Source organism: Molothrus aeneus, chromosome 1 (genome assembly GCF_037042795.1).
Source record: "Molothrus aeneus isolate 106 chromosome 1, BPBGC_Maene_1.0, whole genome shotgun sequence".
NCBI lineage: Eukaryota > Metazoa > Chordata > Aves > Passeriformes > Icteridae > Molothrus > Molothrus aeneus.
In genome coordinates this window covers 128,930,573-128,957,083 of record NC_089646.1, presented here as the reverse complement: position 1 = coordinate 128,957,083, position 26,511 = coordinate 128,930,573, and the positions used below count along the sequence as shown (strand labels likewise).

General features: G+C 48.3%; 1 protein-coding gene across 1 annotated transcript; it reads left to right on the top strand.

The window, feature by feature from the left end:
- The first annotated feature begins 11,202 nt into the window (after positions 1-11,202).
- On the top strand, positions 11,203-12,153 carry ODF1 (outer dense fiber of sperm tails 1). The gene is made up of 2 exons (XM_066547626.1): positions 11,203-11,551; positions 11,740-12,153. Exons 1-2 carry the CDS (start codon positions 11,355-11,357, stop codon positions 12,032-12,034), a joined length of 492 nt encoding a protein of 163 aa, XP_066403723.1. The 5' UTR covers positions 11,203-11,354; the 3' UTR covers positions 12,035-12,153.
- The last annotated feature ends 14,358 nt before the right edge of the window (positions 12,154-26,511 follow it).

Sequence of the window (26,511 nt, the reverse complement as noted above, 5' to 3'; positions counted from 1 at the left end):
AGGCAATGTCTATCAGGGGTTGCTAAGGATTGCTTGTCTACACACTTCCCTGGTATCATTTTGCAAAAATGGGTGATGTGAGGTACAGTGATGGAAGAATGGCTGCTGTGAGCACAATGACCAGAACTGTGAAATTTCTAGGCTGTGAAATTCCCTTTGTGTGGGAACCCCCTGAAGGTGTGTCACCAGCAAACTCCTGTCCTTCATTCTGCACTCCTCCCTGCCCACCTGGTGAAACACCCATCTTGCTACAAGCCATTAGCACCCAAAAGGTGGACAAGGGGATTTCCTGCTCCTTCAAAGATAAGCAATAAATTAGGAGAAATAAGAAATACATGTTAAACCTGAGGGCACTCCTTCAAAGAAAGATTCCTTTTATAACAACAGGGTTCATTCCAAAACAAAGAAGGCACTCCAGAGAAGATGTGATGCAGATATGAAATACTGATACATGAAGTATGGCTCTTACAGGATTTTCCATTCTGGTCTATCTAGTTTGTTGACACATAAAAAAGATCCAGATCTTCAGTTTAACTTAAAAAAAACAAACCTCTTAGGAAATGCTTTTTTATACAGCATATAATTAATGTATGGAATCAGCACAGTATGTTCCTGACAGGTATAGACTAGCTCTGCACTTGATGGTCTATCAGCCTTTTGAGCTGTGTCCCTGTGAGATGCTGTGGGAGGGAGGGCTCAAAACAGTGTGTAAGGCCAGGAACTCAGCTGTTAATTTAAAGAAAAGCCTTTAGTTTCTGGAGCAAGAAAACTATAAGAGCTATAGTAACATCTGGAGCTTTCTTGGTTCAAAGAAGGTTTTTCGGCATTTCAGAAAGGAATATGTGCATGCACAGAAAGCAGTTCCAGTGGTGTTACTGGAGCAAGGTCTCATCCAAAGACTCTCAGATTCCACGCTTGGTGACTCAGAAAGTAGCACCCACATCACACGCTTTTACAGCAGTGACATTCACACCTGAGGGAGTTCCCTGCACCTTCCTTATGGCAGGTAAGGAAAACGAGGACCCAACGGACTCAGCTGGATAGCTGCTGATGGGAATAGCCATGTCCTAGCAGCACCCCTCTCCTTTGTCAGCTGCAGAGAAAATTTAGAGGGAAGTGGATGTGTTTGCTAGAGGTTTGAAGAGGGTGAAGCCCATCAAGGTGGCTGCTGACTACAGCTGGGGAGCCTTCTGCTTTCCCTGCTCTGAAGGCAGAGCCACCCCAGATGGGGTGCTGGGAGATGCAGGTTCCCCTTGGTGCTGGGTGGCTGAAGCAGGCATCCCTTGCAGCTGTGCTGTCCACCTTGCCCCTCTGGTAGGCACAGCTGCCTCAAAGCAAGGATGTGCTCCTCCCGTGAATCATCTCCTCAGCCACACAAGTTAATGTGTCACTACATCTCTGGGTCTCTGTGCTCACCACAGCCATGGGCCTAAGACTGGTGCAGAGCAGGCAGGACCTGGGCAGGTCTTGCTCAGATGCAGGACAGCTGAGTAGTGAGGAGAAACAGGAAAGGCAAGTCCAAAGGCTGGTGTGACACAAAGGGAAAAGGTGATGTAGTAACACCAAGTGAGCAGGCACAGCCCCGTGCAGCCTACTGGTGTGCACTGGAGCCCTCCCATCAGGATATGCTATGGCAGCACTGTGTCTCCAGCTGGAAATGAGAAGAGGTCTTCCCCAAAGTAACCAGCACAGGCAGGACTGTTAGAGGCAGGATTCTGGAGCAAACCTGAGCCTTGCTCATCACCACAACATCCTTGTGCACAGGTAATTGCCTCTTCCAAAGCAGCAGCCCTCACAGACCTGAGCCTAGGAGGTGCAAAGCATCTGGGCCATCTCAGAGATCAGTGCTTCTGAAATAGGGTGTGATTGTTACGGTTCATCAAAGCACAGGCTTAACTTTAAACTCCTCAGTCATACAAGTAGTTACTGTCTGACCCTGTCTCACACCCTAACAGTGTTGCCAAAGGAGGAGGGAAAGAATTGAAATTTTACACCGTGGCATATGGAGTGATTCAGAATTCTTCTAAAATGGAGATGGTGAGAATGTTTTTGTCAGGTCTTTGATCCCTTTCAAAAATAGAACCCCCTGGATGTGATTAGAGAGAGCTCATGCTGTGAGCTGGAGTTTTTGTAATCACTGCTGACTGGAAGTGCCTGTCAGTCTGATTTGTGCATTTTTCCAGTCTTGTTTTATAATACAATCAAATTGCTGTTCCCACATTGTAAGACACACTTCACAAGTTTCTTGGGAGAGGACACCAAGCTCCAAGGCTAATTCATTTTTCCTCTCAAAAAAGAATTTTTCCATTTTTTTCTTCTTAAACTATTTAATTTTATGATTACTCACAGAGGCTGAAAAATGATTCAACAAGCCTTGGGTAATCCCCAGGTGTTCTCCAGATTGGAAACCAGCAATTGAAAAGGGAAAAAATATAGAAGAAAAGACAAATTTGTTTCAAAATTGAGGAACTTTTTATTTCACGGTACTTAAGTGGTTAAACAACTCCTGTAGAGTGGCACATTAGGATGTATTTCCAGGTAGATGTTCACATCCCTGTAAGGGGCCCTAAACCACCGCAGAAACAAGATAACAGAAGCCCTTGGATTTTAGCCACCAGCCTTATTTACCTCTGCTCTAAGGATATTGTAGATAAAACCTCTGAGACCCTAGGATAGATTTACAGAAGAAAGTAAGGTTGGCACCTCCTGTTTCACCATGCTTAGTGCCATGAGGTAGGACCTGTAAGCTCACAGCTCATTCTTCTGGGCCACCGCTGTTGCTGCACCTTGCCAAGGAGATCCTCACTGCAAAAAAGAACTGCTCATCCCCCTTTAAACAGGGAAGAATGAAAAATAAGGCAAAATAAGATTGGGGTTTTCTTGTCATCACAAGAGCCTTGTTCCATCTGTGTGGAGAAAAGCTGTCACAGAAATGATGGGAGGCTGGTGGTAGCTGGCTGCCAAAGGAAGACACTGCCTGGAATGTACAGCTGATGTTAATGAGTGGCATAAATTTAATTGGTAATTAATTTTTTATTCAAGCTGACTTTTTTTTTTTCTTCCTAGCAGAACAGACAAGAGTGGAAATGTTTCACATAATCACTGATTTCACTGAAGCTTTGACACCATTATCAAGTGTTTTTAATACTTTTTGATTTTATATGAATCCCATAAAAAATCCAAACACCAGGATGTAAACAAAAGACTTCAAGAAGCTTAGTTTTGATATTTCTATTACATTCCAAATTTGGAATGAAAGGAGGTATGAAATAATCACTCTCCCAGGAAAATGTGACATCTCACACAGCTCTGACCATTCTTGCATAAGTCTCAAGGATCTCTGCTGATGGACAAGTCTCCCCCTGCACTCAGTGATGCTGCAAAACATCCAGCACACCTGCCACAAAGGGAATTCTCATTCACATCCTACTGGATGCTCAGGGTCACCTTCCAGGGCAGCAGCATCAATTGCCAATACCATCTTTTGGGGGAGTACCTTCTGAAGCACGCTGATGGAAAGGTAGAGGTCTTCTGATACTGCTCAAATAACCGGGACACATCTCTGACAAGTGGATAGGCCTTACCTTCATCTTTTAGAAGAGAAAACAAAAGGCACCTGCAAACTGTTTTCTTTTGAAGAGAACATGGATGTTGAAGAAATGAGAGAGTTCTTGTTAAAAGAGAGCTCTCTCATATTGCACTAGTGCCTTAGGCTGCAATGCAAAAGTATGTATTCTATTACCATCTGTTAAAGCCAGGTAGGGCAGTGCTCTTTGTCTTCCCCACCATCCTCCCTCCAGGGGGATATCTTCTGTTAATGGGCCATTGAGTGTCACTGCATGACTGATAAAATCACTGTAATCTCACATTGTGAGATGCTCTGCCCAGGGGAAGGAGCCAAGCATTCCTACCTGGATATAACCTGAGATTTAGAACACCACCTTCAGCCTTTTCCACTGGATTCCCAGAGGAAGACTGGACTGTCTGCACCACCACTGGACCTTCAGAGGAGAACTGAACCCTGATTCTGCAGGATCCCTGCTTCAACAGAACTGCATTTGTCACTCCAGGAGGACTGCAGCCACCATTTAATCAGACTGCTACCAACACCCTGACCAACAGGCTGTCAGGTTATATTCGGATTCTGTCAGTAGGTTTTGGTTGGTTGGTTGGTTGATTGGTTGGTTGGTTGGGTTTTTTGTACTACTGCATTTTTATTTTAATTTTCCTAGTACAGGACTGTTATTCTCACATTTTTGCCTGAGACCACCTTAATTTCAAAATTATAATAATTTGGAGGGAGGGGGTTTACATTTTTCATTTCAAGGGAGACTCCTGTCTTCCTTAGCAGACGCTTGTCTTTTCAAACTGAGACAACTAGCACGTTGATTTCTACTCCTGCAGCAAAACTGTGTTTCATTTGTAGAGGACTCTCCTGAACAGAAGCAAATGTCAGACTATTGACTAACAACATAGAATGCAGATTTTGTAGCAAATAACTTTTTGTTTGCACTTAGGTGGACAAGATACCTTCAATGGAAGAACAAGAGCCAGTAGATACACTACACACTGAACTCCACAGGCACCAGTGGCTCTTGGCACTCGCTCACAGATGGGGGTTTGTACCCGGGGTGTTGCACATGGCTGGCTAATACCACTTACCTTGTTCATACCTCTGAGGACTGGAAAGCACAAATAATGACCATGTTCAGCTACTCCACAATTTATATCTCTTCTGGGTGCTCAGTTAGCTGAGCTATTTGTACTAAATGGGAACAGTAGGAATACAGTAATGTTGGCTGAAAACAAAAGCTGAAGCAAGGGGATTTTCAGAGCAGCTTTAGGGCCTGAAAACTGCTGCAGTCTTCCTCGTTTTGTTACAGAAAGGTGGTAAGGAGTCCTAGAAATTACTCTGGTGGTGACAGACAGAAAAAAATTTCATTTTTTCAGCAGGCTGCTCCCTTTAAGCCTTGCAGCAGCTTTCAGATACTACCTTTGGGAAGAGGGACTGGCTTGATGGAGGGAGTGAGAAGCTCTCCCACAGCATCACTCCTTGTGCAGGATGGCAAGCAGCTGCTGCAAGCCCAGGCAGTCTGCACTGCCCCACCAGTGCAGGAGCAATGGCAGGGCTGGCAAGGCCAGGCCCTCAAGTGAATTAGCACCACTGACATTCCACTGATGGGCTTCTGCTCTCCATGGCATGGTGCTGCAGGATGTTTTAGTCAAGATGCCGTGTGCACATGGGACAAAGCATCTTTAGCAATGATGCTGGGTAGTGTGATGCCCTGAAGTATGCTGGGGAAAGACCTGTCACTGCTTTAATTACATTCAAACATGCACAGCTAGAGTGAATAATACCATGAGCAGGTCAGGAATTGATTAACCAGTTTGCTGCTAAAGGGAAGGGTACCCTCTTCCTTTTCTTCCACCTGGCCTGTTTAGAGCAGACCTTGTTGGGAAGAAGGACATTTATTCACTTGGGTGTAACAAAATATGGTCCTGCCTCTCAGATCCCCACCACTGTGTGCCAGTGGGAGAGCAGGAGTGGGAGAGAGCCCAGGATAATGCAGGAACATTATTTAGTAGGACGACATGTTAGGACAGCACTAGGAAAACAAGGAAAAGACAACTCTTAAAAAAAGTTGACTAAGCATCAGTGTGTCTGAGCAGTAGCTTGAGGAGTTAGTGCAAAATATTTGATGAATCATTTAAATTTGAATTGAAGGAATTCAACTGCTCCATTATGAGTTTCAAGTGGAGAAAGAATTCCTTGAGGAAAGATATAAAAAGCAGTTATTGATATAGCATGAGTATTTTTTCCTATGAAGGTTAAAGAGTGTTAAATATGTTGGAAAAACCAAGAGAATATCAAAGGATGTCTCATTTACATAAACAGTGTGTTGGCAATCCAGAAATACCATCCCAGGAGTTAATTCCACAGGTTCATACTGGAAGTCACTCCAAGGAGCAGGAGGCTGAGCTGGAGCCTGACACCTGAGTCTGCTCCAAGCCTTTCAGCAATACTTGACTGGACTTAGGGGCACAGTTACATGGCTAATTACTTCTGTTCCATATGGAAATGAGAAGAGGAGGAAATGATCATTATTATCCATTTGAGCACATGCTTACCTGAGTGCAGTGTGTGGCTACAGTGCTCTGTATGCAATTGCATTCTCAGTTAAACAACACCTGGATTTCTTCTGAGGGTTGGTACAGACTCAGCTTCAAGTGATATCCCTATACCCCACTCAAGAAGGTGATTGGGGTGTTGATAGATTCTGCCTGATACCTGTAAATCAGTGCTTCAGACACTGTCAAAACCTGGTATTGAAAATATGTTGACCACACTCTGAATTGATCTGTACTTGCTGAACTTGATGTGCTCTTGCTCAAAAGAGACCAAGAGAAACCTTGAAGGAATGGTTAATTCAGGAATTGTGTTTGAAAGGGCAAAGAAGATAGCAGTGCTTCCAGCCCTGGGAGTTAGATTTTGGGGTTTTGGAGGTTTAGGGTTGGGTTATTTGTTTGGTCAGTTGTGCGGGGTGTTTTTTGAGGACTTTTTTTAGGAGCTTTTTTTTGAGTTTCAGGTCATATGGAGTATCTTCAAATCCATCTCTGTGGACTCCCCAGGAAATTCACTGGACTCTATGAACTCAGTGGACTCAGAGTGGAGAGGTCCCTGGCTCTGTGCTATGAACAAGGGGAGAGAGTTACACCTGACAGTAAGCAATGAAGGACATCTGCCAGATTCCATTGCTCCATTGTGCTTTTATATTTGAGGAGCTTCTCAGCATCATGGGTATCAGAAAGACCTTGACAGCCAGGGATGCTTAAGGAGCCAAAGAATCTATTCTGTGTTTGACTTGTCTGTGTTGAGATGTTGTCTTTGAGGTCACTGTGGGAGTGGGTTCAAGACAACCTGTGAGACTGACAAGGGCTGGATCAGACATGGATGCTGTAGCACATGTACTCCTTCATTCTCCTCCTCATGCCAGATCAGAGCTGACTGTGCAGACTCCCTAGGACTGCAGCAGATACAAAACAGGAGGATTTCCTATTCCATTGATTAGTAAAGACAATTTCAAAGCAGCACTTGCAAGTTAGGCTCATTAGTGGACTCGCTTCCTTAACATCCCCAAACATGGGGCTTGGTCTTCATAGAAGTCAAAATTCACCTTGGCTTCACTGGGCAGGGACTTGCTAAAGCTGAAACCACAGTGCTATTACCCTGCTGATTCTCCATGTCCCAGTAACATGCAGCACCCACGTACCAGCATGCCACCAGCAACTCCACATTGCATTTACAGCACCAGCTGACTTGCAGTGAAAGAGAAACACCAAGAAATCCTCTCTACCAGAAGAAGTACTGGAACTACCCCACCAGCAGCTGCAGTAACACACTGTGTGCCAGAAGTCCCTCCTTCTCCTAGGGAAATGGAGCTGAGTTGGTTCTTGAAATGACAGACAGCACACCCTCAAGGTGGAGTTGATCTGTACTCAAAACAATTCTTATTCGTCCATCTACCTTCCAGGAAGTGCTTGGTGCTCCTTTCAATTGAGGCCAGCTAGGCAGACCCACAGAAATGTGAGTGCCACTTCCTTGTGCCTGAGAATCACCAGCTCCACAGTAGTGACATTGTCCAAGTCACATGCACGAGGTTGCTTATTCCTCTAGTGTGGGCCCATAATTACCCATCCGTGCCCAGAAGGGCAGGCAAGCTGTCCCACAGCTCACAGGAAATAATTACAGAGCAGCTCACCTTCCTGCAGTACAACACTCTTCCTGATACATCCCAGAGGCAGCAGCAGCAGCATTACTCACAGTGGGTGATGTTTTCCAGCCTGATCCTCATGGCCTGGCTCAGCCATCCATCCCACCCCATCTGAGGCTGCTCCAGCCCAGCACAGCACGTTGATGCAGGGAAGCTGGGGAGGAAGTGGAGAACACGGCTGTGGCTGTGGGAAGCAGCCTATCAAGAAATGCTTGTTTAGCACATGGCAGATCAGCCTGCCTCAGGAGTGAGCTGTTTCTGTTAATCAAATAGCTTCTCATGAGTCAAGAGCCCAACCCTTATTACAGAGTCACATCTTTTCAGAAATCGCTGTAATTCAGGGATTTTTATTGTTAACAGTTTTTGGCTTTCATGTACCAGCCTGAGGTGGGATCTGACTCCTTAGAGCTGTTAAGAGCATGGGTTTCTGTGTGCTGCCAGCACCCAAAGGGAGTGAAAGCCTGTAAAGGGATTCCAGGCAGCCCATCCTCATTTGCCAAGAGAGACAGATCAGTCCTTCTTCTCTGAATGCTTTTGAGGGCCCCTTTCCTAAAAATGACACCCACAGACTGTAAGCTCTCTGGAGGCATTACTGGAAATGACCACATATATCTGAGAACACTGAAATTAAATTTCTAATACTCAGCTGCTGTAATCTGCAAACAGTGCTTAGTGGTAGAAAGAGGCAGGAACCACTTTCCAAAGCTCTCTCCAAGTACATATGACCAAGAGAGTCGTTTGTCAGCCACAGCAGGTTCCCACTTCTGCTCAGCCTCTAGGAAGTCACACTGACGATGATTGCCATGCAGATCTTCATAGAAATTTCATAAAATATAAGATGAAACATAATTATTGAGTTGTCTAGTCTAGCCACCCATCCATCTCTTATATGTGCAAAGTGAACAATTTGCAGCAGAAGACCAAAAGTTTGAAAAGTGTGTGAGTAACGAAAAACAGCAATAGAAGCATGAAGAAAATCTTTACCAACATTGCTTAGCTGCTGCAGTAATGGAAAACAAGGCTACAAATTACTTTCAGAGCTCTATATTTCCATTGCTTTAAAAGCTACAGCCCTTTTTTCAGAGCATTACAAAAACATCCTGCCTGCAGATAGGCTTTTATGTTTTTTAAACACTGCTTGCAAACATAAGTGCAGGTATGTGGCTGGTGTGAGAGAGCCCTTGGGGATGAGGAGCTCCACACAGGGGTGTTTTGGGAAGTCTCTATAAACCAGTGTTGTCATCCCTGGATTAATTAATTCCACAGTGGGCACAGTGTTTCATCCAACTGCAGGATTTCCTGGGAGGTTTTGGGATACAGTGAGACAAGGCAAAGCACACACTGCTCCCAAGGCAATGCAAGCCAACAGCACTGCTGGGTACTGCCCTTCTGCCTGTGATGATGGTGGGAAAGGGGGCAGTGGAGGAGAGCAGAGCTTGGCCAGCACCTGCTTGGTTGATTTGTGTCCACACACACCTGCTATCCTGTGTATGGTATGTGGTGATGCCCCCCCAAGGTTATTTTGCCTGCAGGCCCCTCTGCTCAGTGTTCTGCTTGCAGACCATGCTGATGCTCTCCTGCTCTGGGGACAGTCTCCCTGGATGAGCATGCCTGTGGGGAAAAGCTCACATCCCTTGGCATAAAGATGCATCCCAAAGGAGTCAGCAACCCACTGCCTGCAGACCCTCCTCAATCTCCTGTGGGGCACATGGCAAATCCTCAACCCCCCAGTTTCATGTACCAGGAAGGTTTAGCTTCAAATTGTTTCTTGAGCTGTTCCTTTCCCCGCAGAAGTTTTGTTTTGATACACACCCTTGTGTTCAGCATCTTTGCTCTGCAGGGGCATTTGTGGTCCCTACTCGTGTATCAGAAGGGAGACTGAGCTTGATTAGAGTGATCAGCTCAGTTCAAGTGATCGGCTCCAGACCTCATCTCTTCAGACTGGGCTTGGCAAACAAAACCCCCTCTGGGAAATAAAGGGTTCAGGCTCAGCAGGCAAGAGAGACCTCCTGAAGGACTCTTTCATGTAGAGCTGAAGAGAATAGTGTCAGAGTTTTAAAGACAAAGTAGTGCCATCAGAGGGGTGTGCAGGCTCCACACAAGGGGGACACTTCACATGTTGTCAGCCTTTGAATTCAGCTTTTAAATAAAACATTGATCTTCAGACCAAAAAAGTGATGCCTTTTATGAGTAATAAAGCACAAAGCAATTTATTTCTTTTTATGGATGAGGCTACCATTCAATATAAAATAATATAAAATATAAAAATATAAAATAATATGGCTATTTTGATTTTTTTGATAAGTCAAATTCATATTTCACCTTGGGAAAATAACACATCATCTGGCTTGCCACTGGGCAGATGCCTGAGAGACAAGGGTGTTGGCGCTGCTGAGGCTGGGATTAGCTTTTGTGTCACAGGCCAGTCCCAGGGAATATGTTTCATGTCTTGGGCTCCAGACCTTGTCAGAGATGACGGGATGGAAGCTGATGGTCAGTATCATTGTTGGGAATTTTGGGCAGCCACGCTGAAGCAACATTGTGTACAAAGCTGCATGCAAGTTGTGCTCCCCAAGGCCCGTGGGGCTCTGCAGCCCAGCCACTGCGCACACGTCCTGCTGCCATGTCCATCCCTGGCCTGTCCCAGTGCCATGTCCATCCCTGGCCTGTCCCAGTGCCATGTCCATCCCCGGCCTGTCCCTGCTGGGTCCATCCCTGGCCTGTCTCAGTGCCGTGTCCATCTCTAGCCTGTCCCTGCCGTGTCCATCCCCGGCCTGTCCCTGCCGTGTCCATCCCCAGCCTGTCCCTGCCGTGTCCATCCCCAGCCTGTCCCTGCCGGGTCCATCCCCAGCCTGTCCCTGCCATGTCCATCCCCAGCCTGTCCCTGCCGGGTCCATCCCCAGCCTGTCCCTGCCATGTCCATCGCAGTCTGTCCTTGCCATGTCCATCCCCAGCCTGTCCCTGCCGGGTCCATCCCCAGCCTGTCCCTGCCGGGTCCATCCCCAGCCTGTCCCTGCCGGGTCCATCCCCAGCCTGTCCCTGCCATGTCCATCCCCAGCCTGTCCCTGCCATGTCCATCCCTGGCCTGTCTCAGTGCCATGTCCATCCCCAGCCTGTCCCTGCCGTGTCCATCCCCAGCCTGTCCCTGCTGGGTCCATCCCCAGCCTGTCCCTGCCGTGTCCATCCCCAGCCTGTCCTTGCCATGTCCATCCCCAGCCTGTCCCTGCCGTGTCCATCCCCAGCCTGTCCCTGCTGGGTCCATCCCCAGCCTGTCCCTGCCATGTCCATCCCCAGCCTGTCCCTGCCGGGTCCATCCCCAGCCTGTCCCTGCCGGGTCCATCCCCAGCCTGTCCCTGCCATGTCCATCCCCGGCCGGGCCGGGCGCTGCAGGCCCTGGGCTGAGCGCGGGCCCGGCCGTTGTTGCCATGGTGACAGCGGAACGGTGGCGGCCGGGCCCGCGGAGCCGTGAGGCAGCGCCGGGAGGCTGCGGGAAAAACGGCAGCCCTGCCCCAGGCTCAGCAGCAGATGAAGCTCTCAGGGCGCTCCAGACCGCTCTTGCCCTGACACACTTACAGCCTGACAATGTCGCACTGTTACTTCCCGGAGGACAGCATGCAGAACCTGCGGCACATCAACAGGCAGATGAGGCTGCTGGACCTGCGGCTGCAGCTGCTCCGGGAGAGGCTGTGCTCGGCCCGCCTGAACCGCTGCGTCCTCTCCTGCTGCTGCCTGCCCCAGCCCTGCTTCCGGAGAAGGTGCATCGCTGCGAGAAACGAGAGGTAAGAGAGAGCTGCCTGCTCCCTACGGGCATTGGCAACCTTTAGGGTAGGATAAAGGGAGGTTTGACATTGCTATCGGGAGCAAAGGTTGATACAGGTAAGTAGGGTGGGAGCAAAATAGCCATTTTGGAGAAATAAATTGCAAGGGATACGGGAAAGTAAAGACTGGTCTCTCGTTTTAATTCCAGAACGAAAAGACTTGGCATGATGTTGAACTCGTGCAGTGGTCAAAATTTGGCTTTGATCGATGTGAAGGGTTTTGACCCCAGAGACATCACAGTGACGGTGAAGGACGGGAAGGTGACGGTGTCAGCGGAGCGCAAGGTGGAGTGCAACACCGGCCTGTCAAAGACCAGTAACTACAAAAAGTTCGTGAAGGAATTCTGCCTGCCGCCAGGGGTGTGTGACAAGGAGGTGACATACTCCGTGGAATCCAAGTGCCTCCCGCCACCCAAGTGCTGCCCTTATCTCTGCCCTTACTGAGCGGCAGCAGGAAGCCAAACCAGCCAGGCCGTTCCTCTGCCTCAAGCCTTCTCCTCATCACATTTAGATCTGTGTCAGAGCTTCTCTTACCTCTTCCATTAAAGAAAACAGCATTCTGAGCAGGTTGAGTGAGCCTCATTTTGAAGGGGTTTGGTGGGCAAAAAGGGGAGTGCCATCAGGAAAACACAAAGATATTTTTGGGCATACATGACTGTGGGCACTTGCTGGGTACTGAAAGCAGGGCTAGAGATGGTGGATTCAGGGCATACAATCTCACAGATTTTAAAGGCTGAGAGGCACCACTTATGATCAGTCACATTTCTGTAAGGACACTTCTCTCAATCCAACCTCTTCCATTTGAGCTCTAGGGTACTTCTAGGAGGAAAATCTTGAAGAGAAACCCCTTGAGGGGAGGAGCCTTCTCCCCAAAAGATCAAGCCATGCCCTTTGTTCCCTTGGCTTGCTTCTTGCACAGAGTGCCTGGCTGGGAAAAGCCGTGGATGAAGGACAGAGAGCTTTTCCTTAGGAGAGTTGGGATTAGGATAGAACTCTTAGCAGCTGAGGAGGGAATGACATCATTTCCTGCTGAATCAATGGCTCCAAAATAATAAGAAAACATTTTTCATGTTGGGAGAGGGGGAGAATTGTCAGTATAATTGCTTGAAGGCAATTTTAATTTTGCTGCCCTAGCCTCAGCACTTGGGTATGCACTCCTGTGGGAAGTAGCATTACCTCCCACTGCAGAAAGGAGTGTAGCAGAACATACCTGCATTTACCAGCCACCTGGGCCAGCATCTCCCCAGTGAGCACCACCTGCTTCAGGCTTCATGAGCCCCTGGGGCTGGAGGGAGGAAGGTTGCCTCCTCTTCATGTGATGCACTCCCCTGCAGCAGACTTCTCTAACAGGGAGCTCAATGTTTTAGGCTGTGCTGGCACAGAATCTGTTCCCTAACCTGCCGGGGGAGAGGGTAAGCACCTGTGGGCTGCTGCTGTGCAGGTGTGCTGCACAGCTGAAACTCTTCAGAGTGGAGTGCTGTCCCTGCCATTAGCCTGCCTGAGAAATGTGGAGACCCTGACTCCTAAAGGACCCTCACACCAACTGGATCAATGTGTCTCAGTGCAGCCAAGGGGTCCCCAGTGCCAAAAGCACCCACTCACTGCTGCAGCAGGGAATATTCCCCTGGAAACACTCACACCTGAAGAAAACAAAGCCAGTCGTTTATGTACAGCCTGCACACAGACAGGCTCACTTTCACAGTTGACTTTCACCTCATGAGGGTGGTGAATCACAGGGGATGGGTTACAGAGCCCTGAGTCCATGGCTGGGGGAGGCTCCATCACCACCTGCTCCTGTTCTCTGGGTGGAAGGGAGCTCCTTCAGTCAAACCTTACACGCAGATCAGCTGAGGATCAGTTTAGCTTGGCTAGAAACAGCTTGGTAATTTAACTGTGGTTCAAGAAATTAACTTCTTCTGGGATACTTTCAGCATCCAGCTACCACTTAAAATAACATCTGTTAATAAATGTTAAACTGTATGGGCTTAGTGTGTAGCTGGGTCAATATAGAACCATACAACCATGGAATAGTTTTGGAAGGTGACCTTGTCTAAGGCCCCTACCATGACCAGGAACATCTTCCAGGCTGCTCAAGCGCCCATCCAACCTGGCCTCTGGGCAACCTGTGTATCACCACCTTCATAATTAAAAAAAAAAAAAATGTTCCTTATGTCACATTTAAATCTAATCTTTTTCCATTTAAAACTGCTTCTCCAGTCACTACAGGCCTTGGTATCAAGTGTCTCTTCATCATTCTTACAGACATTTCTAATACACTGAGAGGGTGCCCATGCACAGGTAGTTTGATTCTGCTGGTGTTGGCCAAGGATGTTTAAACCTAAGCCACCCCTCTCACCTGGGAGGCTGCAAGGGAGCCTCCAGTGAGAGCACACAGCAGCATAGGGACTGGGGATGGACTGGGAAAGACCATCTTCCTACAAAGCAACCCACCAAGTAATAAAACCAAAACCCCTTTGTGACAGGATTTTTGCACTTTGTAATGATTTCTAGAGAAGCTGTCTAAGCATGCAGAAGGGAAACATATTTGAACACCTCCCCTCTACCCATGACTTGCAGAATACATCGAGTCCCACGGCAATCACAGGGCTGGCTATGGCTGCTCATATCCTTATTGCTCATCCTTTAACACATGCTCTTCACACTCTGTCCCTAAATTAGGCTCCTCGTGCTCCTGAAACCAAATTACACTCTTGAGCACTTATTGACAGATATGACTTTCTGAGGAAAATTCTGAATTCATAATTTCAAAATCCTGTGAATTGCTAGTCTAGCCTGGTAGGAGTATCTTGGAGACCTTTTCTGTAATAGAATCAAATCACTGAAATAGTCACTTAGTTTTGTTAATACCTACATGCTGTTAACAATTTAGAACTTAGCCCAAAATCTATCATAAACATGTACTGAGAGTTTTCAAAGAGAAAATACCTTCGGAAAGCCAACATTAACCCAGCAAGCTGTAACATCATCTCCCATAAAAAAATTCATTTACCACTAGGTGGCAGATACTATTTTTTAAAATTTACCACCGTGCAACTCTTTTATTCAGAGCAAGCACACTGAGGGTGGTGTCACAAAGCAATGAGGTTGGCACACAGTGGAGCTGGCATTTTTTTCTGTAACACTAATAGCAAGTGAAGAGGAGAACAAGAGACAGAGCTGTTTTGTGATCCTGAGTGTGCAAGAGCTCTCAGGACACACCACCTGTTGACAGACCACCATCCCATTAGGTTACTACTCTGGATTGTATTGACCTTTGATCCTGCAGCTCTCCCCCATGGAGCTAAGGCTCCTGTTTAAGGCCATTTTCATTTCCTTCACCAGCCTGTCTCTGCCACAGTTATCAGCCCAACAGGAGCTTCAGTGGTTCATGTATTCTTCAGCATGTTGTTGCAACAAATTATTTTTGGGGCCAATCTTGACCATCCTCATGCAGCAGATACTCTCTCTGAATTCCCTAGCACGAGGAAGATATCAGAGAGGGTGAATTGGCTCTGTAGTTCTAAATGTTAGTGCATTCTTGAACTCTAGTCTTATGGGGGGCATTTATAAATAGCCAAGGAATTTGTAACAAGAGGTCATCTGAGGATGCTAAATCCAGACCTTTCCTCAGGCATCAATTTCTAGGGGTTTTCCTACAGCCAGGCAGTGCTCTGCTGTGCTCTACACAGGCTTAGGCTGTGTTGAACTGTTGTTTCTCTCCCTGCTATTGAAAACCTGGGGAGAGCAGTGTCTTCATGAGAAGGTGAAAAGGTCCCATCTTTCCTCTCCCCCGGTGCCTCGGTGCCCACTGCTCCTGAGAGTACAGCACTGCTCGGGCAGGGGGCTGCTGCTCCCAGTGGGCAGTGCCTACTTGGCAGGGCTCTTTCTGCCGAGGACTAAATTAAATGCCTGTCACAGGGGCCAGCTCCACTCTTCACACCTCCTGTCCTCATCCTCAGAGCAGCAGCATGGCCAGGCTTTGGGCATCACCCCAGCCAGGTGGGGCTGGTGCAGCTGCCCTCTACTGAACCTCCTCATGAGGTGAGAAGCTTCATCCATCCATTGTGTTTGTGCCTAAAGTTAAATTTAACCATTGTCCTTGCTAAGCTGTTTGGCATCTTAGTCTCTTAGGTAAATTTTCCAAGCCTGTTTTCCATCATCTCCCCTGGAGAAAGCCCTTAGAGTTTATAAGAGAGAGCAGGACCCATGTTTTCAACTCTGCTTTGTACCAAAGACTCCATAGATTTGTTGTCATTCTGGACTCTGCACTTGCCACCTCATTAATAACGCTGCACTGAATTTAGGTGAGGAGTAAGCTGATCCTTCCAGCATGCTTGGCATGACTGTCATGAAGCTGCCACCTCCACGAGCATGGGACACTGGCTCTTGCTTCTCTTCTTTAACCCTACAGGTCCTTTCCCTGGTCTCTGGAATGAAAAGGAAGTTTTCCAACTTTGTCTGTCTTCTAATTCCCTCTGCCATCCCATTTGTGCCCCTCCAATTGCTGTAGGTCAGGCCTTTCTTTTGACAAGTGATGTGTGAGGGTTTGCTTCTTCTCTTGAAACCCCACTCTATGTGAAACAAGTTTTGCTGTCCTGGAGGTTATCCTTTCAATTGCCCTGCTATGTGGTGTGAAATCCTCTCCATGCAATTGTGTTTCTCAATTTCAACATCAATTATCAATAATAGCAGGTCTCTCCTGCACTCTCTGGTTGCTTGTGCTGGTCCCTATCTTGGGGTGTTACAGAGTCTTTCAAGGCCTGCAAGTGACAACAATGCTAGAATTAAAAAATCTGAAAACTAAAAATCATCAGCACCCACACCTCACTAGAACAGATTTTAATTTGCTAGAATAATAAAATGCAGCCTCTTCTTTTTTGTTTGTTTGGGTTTGGGGGGTTTTTTGCCATAGTTTTTTGCATCTCGACACGTGGGTGCAGAAAAGCCTGCAAAAGAGAGAGCTGCCAGGGCTCTGCCTCACAGTCACACGAGTGCATGTGGCACTTTGCAACACCTCAAAAGAGAAAACAAAATCGTCTCTCTGCCGAGGGCTGGGCCCCAAAGCCCTGCAGAGTCCTGGGTCACGACAGGGAGGGGCAGGGCCCGCAGCAGCCACAGCAGCCGAGCCTGTCCCCTCCCATGTCCCACGGCCCGGCCCCGGGCTGCCACCTGGGCGGCCAGCAGCCACCACCTGCCTGTGCTTGTGGGACACAGGGCCGTGCTCCGGCAGGCACAGAACCAGGAGCACCAGCCAGAGCAGCTGGCTATGGCCCAGGAAGAGCCTCCAGGAGAGTGTGAGCAGGAGTCAGTGGGAAGGCAGAGGGACCCGGCAGAGTTTGTCACACCCAGGGACGAGCAGCCTGACACCAGCCATGGCAAGGCACTGCCATGGGCAGCCACTGGGACAGACTCTCCAGAGCCCAGCAGGGAGGGAAGGCTCTGTCCTCTGGCAGAGCAGAAGAGGGATGGGGAAGAGGAGAGGCTGGGCCATGCAAGGTGCACTGAAGACACTCAAACCTGAGCACAGCCCCTCAGAGCAACTCCAAGGTGCTTCATTGCCTCCTGCTCATCCAGCTGCAACAGAAATGCCAAGCTGTGACCACCATTCCTTTGTGTCTTGGCTTTTCCCTCTCTTCTGGAAACCTGCTAGAAATGTTTAAATTTGAGCAGAATCTGCAGGATGCAGAAGAGATGACTGCAGTAGGAGATGTGAAGTGGAGAACAAATTGGGCATAAGGACCTCATGCAAATAAATAATTAAAATCAGTGAGCATCTTTTGGTAGAGAGGCAGCAGAAGAAAAGGAAACCAGCACTGTAGCAGGTAGCAATAGCTGACTGTAGCAGCTAAATGTCATGCAGCCTTGCTGAGGTTTCACTGACTCCAAACTCAGTAAGGCTTCAGGACATTGAAAAGAGATGAATAAATTTAAATTCCAGTACTATGAGCCCACTCATGCCATGTCTTGAGCACTTTCTATTCCCACTAAATCCTCTGGACAACAATAGCACACAGCAGATCTTCACCATTTCTGTGAACAACTACACAGTTAACGCCCTTGGAGAAACACAGATATTTACATGACCAGGACACAGAGCTAAGAGGAAAATTCAATCATCTTGGGGAAAGTGTCAAAATCCCACCTTGTCTGACCAGGTACCCACCCATTCTTGGCCGCTTGGTGTGCCTGGAGAGCCAGGCACTCAGCTTGAAATCCCGGGCTGGCACCCGGAGAGATTTGTGGATGATAGTGCACCAGTGTAATGTAATCCTCACCTCAATATTTAAAAATAGCCCAAGGACTGACCTACATAAACTCCAAGCCATCCAGTCTGGCCTGGGTACCCAGTTAGCAGGACATTTCAAATGTGGTGCAGCTGACTCCATGACAATATGGTAAGTTTCTTCTAGGAGAGGTATGCAAAGTGTGCACAGAGAATGACACTTCATATTGGATTAAAGCACCAAAACAACCTGGAGGATGGAAGCACTCACTGTTTACTCTTCAGAGCACCTACTAAAGGAGCAGGAGCAATGCTTGCACTGTAGTACTTTTCAGACATTTGTATGTGCTTGCTTCATTTGGAAAGCAGAGGAAAAGCAAGTCCTGACATGGCAGAGGATGGCTGCAGGCAGGGAGGGAGCAGCAGTAAATAGGTCAGTAACCACTGGCCAGACAGTGGCCCTGGGGGCTGGGCAGCCTGCTGGCTCCCAGCAGTGCCTTGCTCAGGCTGCCTGGGCTCCCTGCAGGCAGGCCTGCAGCTTGAGCCCTGTCCTCATGAGAGCTCCTGGAAACTGGCTCTTGTCCTCCTGGCTCCCAGCAGGCACAGTGCAGTGCACCCTCGGCGCTGAGCTCCGTCAGCACCAGCCCACCCAAGGACATTAATAGTAAGAAGAATAAGTTTCCTGCTCCTGGGTCCCCACTTTGTGTGTTTGCAGGGTTGAATACCACAGCAGGACCCCATTCTTCTCCCAGGGGGCCTGCAGCCTGCTGTGGAAGTGGGATCAACCACCTCAATCCCACCACATGGATCCAGAGCCCTTGCAGAGAGGATCTAGTGAGGGCAAATGTGCCAGCTGTGTTTGGGGGGAATTTTCTAAAGCACAAACCAACCTTTGAAGAGGTGTTGCATCACCCTGACAGCAAGTGGAGCGGACTGAGCCAGAAGCCAATGCAGGTCTTGATGTCAGGATGAGCACATGGGAACCACAGCTCACGGGACACCCTGCATGGGATGCAGCTAGATGTGCTGCACACTTGGTGCATTTTGCATGAACCCTTGAGCTGTATGAGAGAAAACACACACACAGCTCACCAGGGCTGCACACCCACTGCTGAGCCCCCAGCCTGGGCCTCAGGGCCATGTGCTGCCAGGGAGCAGGAAAGCTTGGCTCCCACCAGGAGATGGTTAGATTTAGATGCAAGGTAAAATCTGGTCTAAAAGAGGCCATTTGAAAATGAACTCATGGAGCACTGTGCAGCTGGGGAGAGGAGGGATGCCTTGCCTGTTGGTGTCAGCAGCAGCAGGCAGCTCTGCAGGCAGCACAACCAAAACTTGCCCTCTAATAGCCTATGTGACAGGAATTTATCAGTCATAGACTGTCCCCTGGGTGCTGGGACCCCAAAGCAAAAGCTGCACCTTGTTTGCAGCCAGATCATTGTGCCCCCTGCTCTGTGCCAGGAGCACACTGGGCCTCTGCTGTGCCATGTCCGCAGCTACTGGAGGCAGGAGTCACCCAGGATGAGAAGCAGTGCTGCCTAAGGACAGTGCTGGGGCCTTTCTGTTTTTCTGCCCATCTCTCTGGGAATGTTTTACTGACAGAACAAGGATAAGGTTGGCCAATGGTAGCAGAAAAAAAAAATTCAGGTAAGAATTTCCATGGACAAGATAAACACAGGCTTGAGGACATTGGAGTCATTGTGCTGGGAGATGCTGCACACTTAGACTGCCTGAGAACCATGTCCAGTACCCAACTGTTTTGGCAGAAAGCTTCTGTGTCTGAGACTCAGCACAGTATGGTACAGAGAGTGCTCGAGTCTGTACTTCATCTGAGTGAAAAAAACATGGACAAAATATTAAAAGAGCAAAGAGCAGAGGTTCCAAACAACATCAGAAGGAATCAGAGTGAGGGACAAATTTAAAGTAAGAGCATAAAACGTAAGAGCGTGTTAGGAGGAAAGCTGGCTTTGGAGCAATGCAAACAGGAAAATAGTGGGCATGGCTACACAAATAGCCTGTCCCAAAACCAGGGAGAGGCACAGGCTTTGGAATATGGCTGACATGCCAAAAGCTTTGGTGGCATTTCCCCCTGCTGACGGTGTGTCAAGGCAATACTGGATTCCTCTCGACAAAAACTGGAGTAGAGCCCAAGATTTAGCTCAACTCAGGGACAGGCAGCTGAGATGTAATGGTCTGAAGCACAGTGTGCTGAACAGATGGCCTGATGTGCCTGCTGGTCTGAAAGGCTCATTAGCTTCTACAGAGCATCCTGGGGAAGTCTCACCACGGTGTAGGAAGGAGCTCCTGCACCTCCCCTGCCAATGGCAGCAGCAGCTTGAATCCCAGCACATTTTGTATTCTGTAAGGGAAATTTTGTCTTTCAAATCAGAAATAGATGAAATTACCAGTTAAACACTCACATTCTTGCACAACAGGTATCTTCATACAAGAAAGTTTAATTGGTTCTTTGTCTGTAAATCTTGTACATCTTGTTGTGCTCCAAGAAAGCCTCTGGTTTCTCCAGGATTTGAATTTTGGTCCTTAATCTCTTTTCTTCCAGCAATATTGGGTCAGTCCTGGCCCATCATGTTTTGGAGATGTAAGTCTGAGGCTTGGGATCTGTGCAGGAGTGTCTCCTGACAGCACCCAGAGACCTGACTTCATCTGTGCCATCATGGGGGCTGGCTTGGAAGTGAAACATCCCACAGCACCTACCCTTCTCACCCACTTTGTTTTCCCTCAGGGAGAGCCAGACTTTCCACTCAAATTCAGGTGCCTTTCTAGCCCTCAGTTTATTCTTTCTGACCTATTAACAGCTTTCTATCCATCAGCCTCTTTGAATTCCAATTAGAGATGAAGTTCAGTTTGCTCCCAATGATTCATGTGGGAAGGCCCATGAGATCTGGCAAAAACAACAGCTCATCACTTACATTTATTATGCCAGAGCAGAGTATGACAAATCACAAGTAGGGAGATGAGCTGACCTCTAATAATATACCATTTTTAGAATATTCCTTTTATTTTTACAGAAGGAAAGGTAAGTGAATGTGCTTGAAGAGCCCAAGGCTCTGTCCCTTGCTTAGCATTAGCATCAATCTCTCTGACATTATTTGTGCTAGTTTTCTCCTGGGTATAGAGGTTTAACTGGATTTCAAATGTTATCAAGAAGACTTAAAAGGTAAAGGCCAGATATTTTTATGTTCGCTTGCTGGAAAGGTTTTTATTCCATCTCCCTGACTGTGATTATTGATAGACCACTTCTTGCTCCTTGAAAACAGTCTTAAATTCACAACTGCTTACAAAGCCATATAAAAGCAATTTATTGCACATCACTGAACACCCTCAAAAGGCCCGAGGCAGCATTAACATTTTAAAGGAAGTGCTAGTAAATCCTTTTGCACATATCCCACCTGTTCTTTTGTTCCTACACCACATAAATGCTTGCCAGGAGGTGCCCAGCTCCACACAAAGGGCTGAGGACAGAGGGCACATGGTTACAAATCCATCCATGCTGACCACATAAGGCTGGGTTCTTCTGACCAGATAAACCTTGGCTCCTGTCACCACCAGGTGGGATAGGGACCCCAGGCTGGGGCAGGTGGCATTCAGAGGACAAGACATTCACACTGCCAAAGAGACTCTCCAGCAGGTTTTAAGACACATTTCAGCTGAAATAAAAGTGACCATCACCAGTGTCATTGACTGGGCAAAGAAATAAACTTAAAATTTCCAAATAAAGAAAAATAAAGAACAAAAGCAAGTCACACAGGCTTGTGTTTTCCACCAGCAAATGTCACAGTAATTTAAATTCAAAACACCAAGTTAGTTGGGCTTTAAAATCAACAAAGCAGTAGCAAAAGAGTTTCATATGAGCTAATATAGATAGTGCAGATTGAAAGTCACTTGGCACCAGAAAGAAGTAAGGGAATTGCTCAATTTTTGGCCACAGTTCTAAGGGGTTGTAAAAGTTACATAAGCAAATGGATTTGTTACTTTATCAACTGACATTCCTTTTGATCAAACTTTCTCTTCCCCTTTTTTGCTTGTTTATTTTAGGACATTCACTCCTGGTACAGAAGGCCATCAGTCGCTGTTTGTGGACTACTCTTGGCACAGAGAAACTGCAGTTTGGATCTTGGATGCAGGTATATTTACAGAAAAGAAGCATTCAAAACCATCTGCAGCACAACATTATTTTCTGTTTCATTTAGGAGCCTAAAAGGAAATAAAAAATTGTCTTTTCCCTGGGTCACTGCTGCACCTGGCTCCAATTCCTGCTCTGCAGAGAGCCAGATTGCAGCAGACTGAAGGCAGCTGCCCACGCTGCAGCGACGTGCTTGCTCAGCACACCAAGGGCACCCACGTGTCAGGGAGCACCAGGAACATCCAGGTGGTGTCAGGGAGCACCAGGAACATCCAGGTGGTGTCAGGGAGCACCAGGAACATCCAGGTGGTGCCAGGGAGCATCAGGTTCACCACAGCCTCCTCACCACCTCCAGTGTTTGCCCAGAAGCACGGCAGTTTGTCACACTCTGCTCCCAGCTCCAGTCTCCCAGGATTTGAAGATGTCTTGGACAGGGCTGAAATTCTTGGAGAGGCTGTTTCAGCCTCTGCTGAGCACTGAGCCTAGCCAGCTAAAATTATTTTCTCTCCAGAGCTCCACTACAGGTGCTGGCAGGGCTCTTTCTGCAGCAACATCTCAGTATCACACACAGAGGAGGCTGCAGATTTGGTCCTGGGCCACCTCCTGCCCCAAAAGGACCACTGCTCAGGGAAGCCCACCAGGCAACAGCTGACAGTGGGCAAGCCTAGATCAATTCTCTGTGGCAGGAAAGGCAGAGCTGGGCAAGAAAAGCCCACAGCACGGAATGGGCAAAGTCTTCCTGACTGCAGCCTTGGGTAAGCATCTCTCCTGTATTTGCCATTTAGGAGCATCTACACCAGGTGCTCAGGAGGGTGTTGTGGCTGAGGGGTTGGGCTCTCTCCCACCATCCAAAGCCAACCTTTCCAGGGGTGCAGTGACCAATGCCAGGAGAGAGCAAGCTTGTCCTCCTCACTGCTGCTCCAGCAGCTCAGGCATTTACCTGGGCAGTGCAATCCATGGGCTGGGGTGCAGGCAGGCACAGAGGAATGTCCCAGGCTCTCTCCCTGGGCAGGATGTGGCTGTTCCCCATGCTGCTCACCACTGACCTAGCCCAGCCAGCTCAGATCCCAAGTGCCTGGCACTGGGGCCAGCATGTCCCCACACCAGTTCCTGCTGAAAAACCATAGAATGGTTTGGGGAAGAGGGACCTTTAAGTCCCTCTGGTCCCAACCCTACTGCAATGGATCTGGTTGCTCAGGGCCCTGTCCCACATGGCCTTGAACACTTCCAGTAGTGGAGCATCCACAATGTCTCTGGGCAACCTGTGCTGGGCAGCCTCAGCATCTTCAGGCTCAGCACCAGGAACTGCAAACTGCAAGTGGAGTGACTGGGCTGTACACTGGGAGAGGGGCAGCCCTTGCTGTGGGGTTGCTCTGGAGGTACCCACATCCCCACAGGTGGCACCACTTGCTGAACACCCTCCTGCTGTGCTGGCTTAGATTTCTTCCAACAGTGCAATGGCAGAGAGAAAGTGTCACTGTGTGAAGATGTGTTTCTATCTTTTATTAGCACAGACTTTACTACAGAACTAACTTCCTAAAATCAGGTTTCCATATAGTTACCAGTGCCCTTCATACCTCTGGGGGTCAACTATAGCTTAGAAACTTCCTCTGTTCCTTTGTAAACTTTCCTAAAGGCCCTTATTGTATTTATGATCCCCTAAATGCCCTTGGAAACACCAGGAGAATGATAAGAATCGGGCTGGAGGCTTTTTGTCAGCTTTGACTAATGAAAACCCCATTGCATGAAACAAAATGCTGTGTCCATGTCCCAGACACCAAGGTCTTGAGATGGAGGATTTCAAAGTTTATGGCTTCATTTCCAAATCAGTATATTCAGATTCAGAAAAGGGGGGTGGGATTTTTGTTACTTTGGTTTGGTTGGTTGGTTTGTTTGTTTGTTTTAAAAAAATAAAATCTTAAAGCAGCTACAGGGACTGAAAAATAAACCTCCCATATTTCTCAGTAAAGCAGTATTTTTTGGCTAGTTACTGAGTTACCTGAAGCACTGCCATCAGCATAGGAACCACTTAGAATTTAATCAGATCAGTCCAATCTGCTGAGAACTGCAATTTGCCTTTCTAATGCCAAAATAAAAATTAATAGAAGCAGGTTTTCTCTGTTTTTCTCCTGAATTGCAAACCGGGCTGTCACATGGCAGCAGAAGGGGAGGGGTGGCCGCCTGCATCGCGGCTCAGTCTCCGGGAGGAGCTCTGGGCTCCGGGGAGCCCGTTCTGAGCAGGACGTGCCAAGGCTGTTCTGTCCCACCACGGTGGCTCCTGGGGACTGACACGCAGGCAGAGGCAGCTCCAGCAAGGATGGCGAGCAAAGCCTTGGCAGCACAGCATGTCTCCTGCTTTGCAGGCATGTTGTGTGTCACAAAACTCCTCTCGGCCCCTTTTTGCTTAATTTGTGGAGGAAGGGGAAATAAATTACCTCAGGACAGGAAAAAAGAAAAAAAAATACAAGACATTGCCAAGATGAAACTCCCAGCTGCAGGTTCTGCAGGTCCTGCAGGTCTTGCCTCAAAGGAGGTTGCAGGTGATGTTACAGGAGCCACAGGTAACAGCTTTCCCAGCTCAGCCACAGCAGAAAAGCTTCCTCTGCTTTTGCTGCTCTCTGCTGCCTTCTTGACAGGCACATTCAGCCCTTCTTCCCCATCTTTCCCTGTGCCAGGGACATGCAACATTCCTGTCAAAGGGTCTTAGATCCCTGCTGGAAGAGTTCATGCCCTTGATTTCAAAACTCTGAAAGGGGAAAAAGGAACAACATCTACAATAAAAACAGCCCCCAAACGAGTGCTCCCTGTGCATCATTCCTGAGCGTGTGACAGGCAGGAGCAGGGATGGGATGGCACTGAGCTGCCACCCTGCAGCACAGCACTGGCCTTGGCCTCTGCTGGACATGGACACAGCAGAGCTGAGATCCCTGCAGCAGAGCACTCACCCTGGCCTGGAGCTGGGATCCTGCAGCCCTGGCCTGGAGCTGAGATCCTGCAGCCCTCACCCTGGCCTGGAGCTGAGATCCTGCAGCCCTGGCCCAGCCTGGAGCTGAGATCCTGCAGCCCTGGCCTGGCCTGGAGCTGAGATCCCTGCAGCCCTCACCCTGGCCTGGAGCTGAGATCCTGCAGCCCTGGCCTGGAGCTGAGATCCTGCAGCCCTGGCCTGGAGCTGAGATCCTGCAGCCCTGGCCTGGCCTGGAGCCAAGATCCTGCAGCCCTGGCCTGGCCTAGAGCTGAGATCCTGCAGCCCTGGCCCAGCCTGGAGCTGAGATCCTGCAGCCCTGGCCTGGCTGGAGCTGAGATCCTGCAGCCAAGATCCTGCAGCCTTGGCCTGGCCTGGCCCTTGCTGCTCTCTCCCCCCGGGGTCTGACTCAAGGAGAGGAATGCATGAGGAATGCCAATGCACTGCACTTAAGAATGGGAAGAAAACAACAAAAGGAAAACATTACTTGGGCTTATTTTTTTTTGTGGGAAGCCGAGCTACAACTAAATTTGTCATTTTTACAGCTTTTACGCTTTACACAATGCTAGGGTAACATATTTTTGAACCCCATGAGCCACAACTCCAAACTATCAGCGTGCCAGCAGACACCCTGCCCTACCCATACCCTGTGCTCCCTCAGGTACCCATTGCAATTCCCACCCCAGCCTCTCACTCTTCAGTCTTCCTCCAGACCCTCTCTTCAGGACAGCAAACCTCGTGTGCCTCAAGCAGAGCCCTGGCACCCCCAGCAGCTCCCTGGCCACAGAGAGAAACAGACAACTTTCCCAGGCATCCCTCTGGGAAAGGCTGTGAGAAGATCAGAGAAAAGAACGAGAAACAATTCTTAACTTACTACACCTGGTATTGTGAACATGTGGAATGTGTTATGGAGATTTGTTTAGCAAAGGGTGGTTTTTTAATTAGCCAATGGTGACAGTGTTTTGATTGAAGGACCAATTAGGTCAACCTGTAACAAACTAAGGTATAAAAGCCTGGGTTTCTTAATAAAAAATATTTTAATAAAAATATTCAGCCTTCTATAAAAGCATGGGGTCTATGTAACTTATTACCTGGTCCTGGCCCATTACACTGACAACTTCCTCCTCTGTAGCTCCATTTGCTGCACCACAGTGGTCAGAACAGCTGGGGCTGCTGTGTCCAGCCAGCCCTCACTGCTCACAGCACAGGTGCTGCCCAGTGGAACACACTGTCCAAGTGGTCCTTCTGCAACAGCCCTCCCCTGACTGCTGCCTCCTCCCAGGAGTTCTCCCCTGTTGCTCAAGCCTTGGCATCCCTGTGACATGGTCCCCCCGCTCAGGCAGGTTTGTGAGGCCTTAGAAGACACATGGTGTGTCCTACACAAATGATGTGTCATGTAGGAAAGCTGTACCTTTCAGGAACCTCTCAGCAGGCAGCTGTGCAAGTGCTGGTTCGGAATGAAATGTCAGGAATAAACAATTTTGGACATTCTTAGGAAAAAAGAAAAGTGGGTACACACACTCACACAGAGTTCTGTATATGTTTCTCTCTGAAACACAAGGTAGTTCAGTCCTGGCTATGGTATGCTGGGAAGT

What these genes read in the sequence shown, in the direction of transcription:
- ODF1 (XM_066547626.1), top strand. Translation starts at nt 11,355, where the DNA reads ATGTCGCACTGTTACTTCCCGGAGGACAGCATGCAGAACCTGCGGCAC. An exon ending in ATCGCTGCGAGAAACGAGAG is followed by an intron (nt 11,552 to 11,739) that starts GTAAGAGAGAGC and finishes TTTTAATTCCAG; the next exon opens with AACGAAAAGACTTGGCATGA.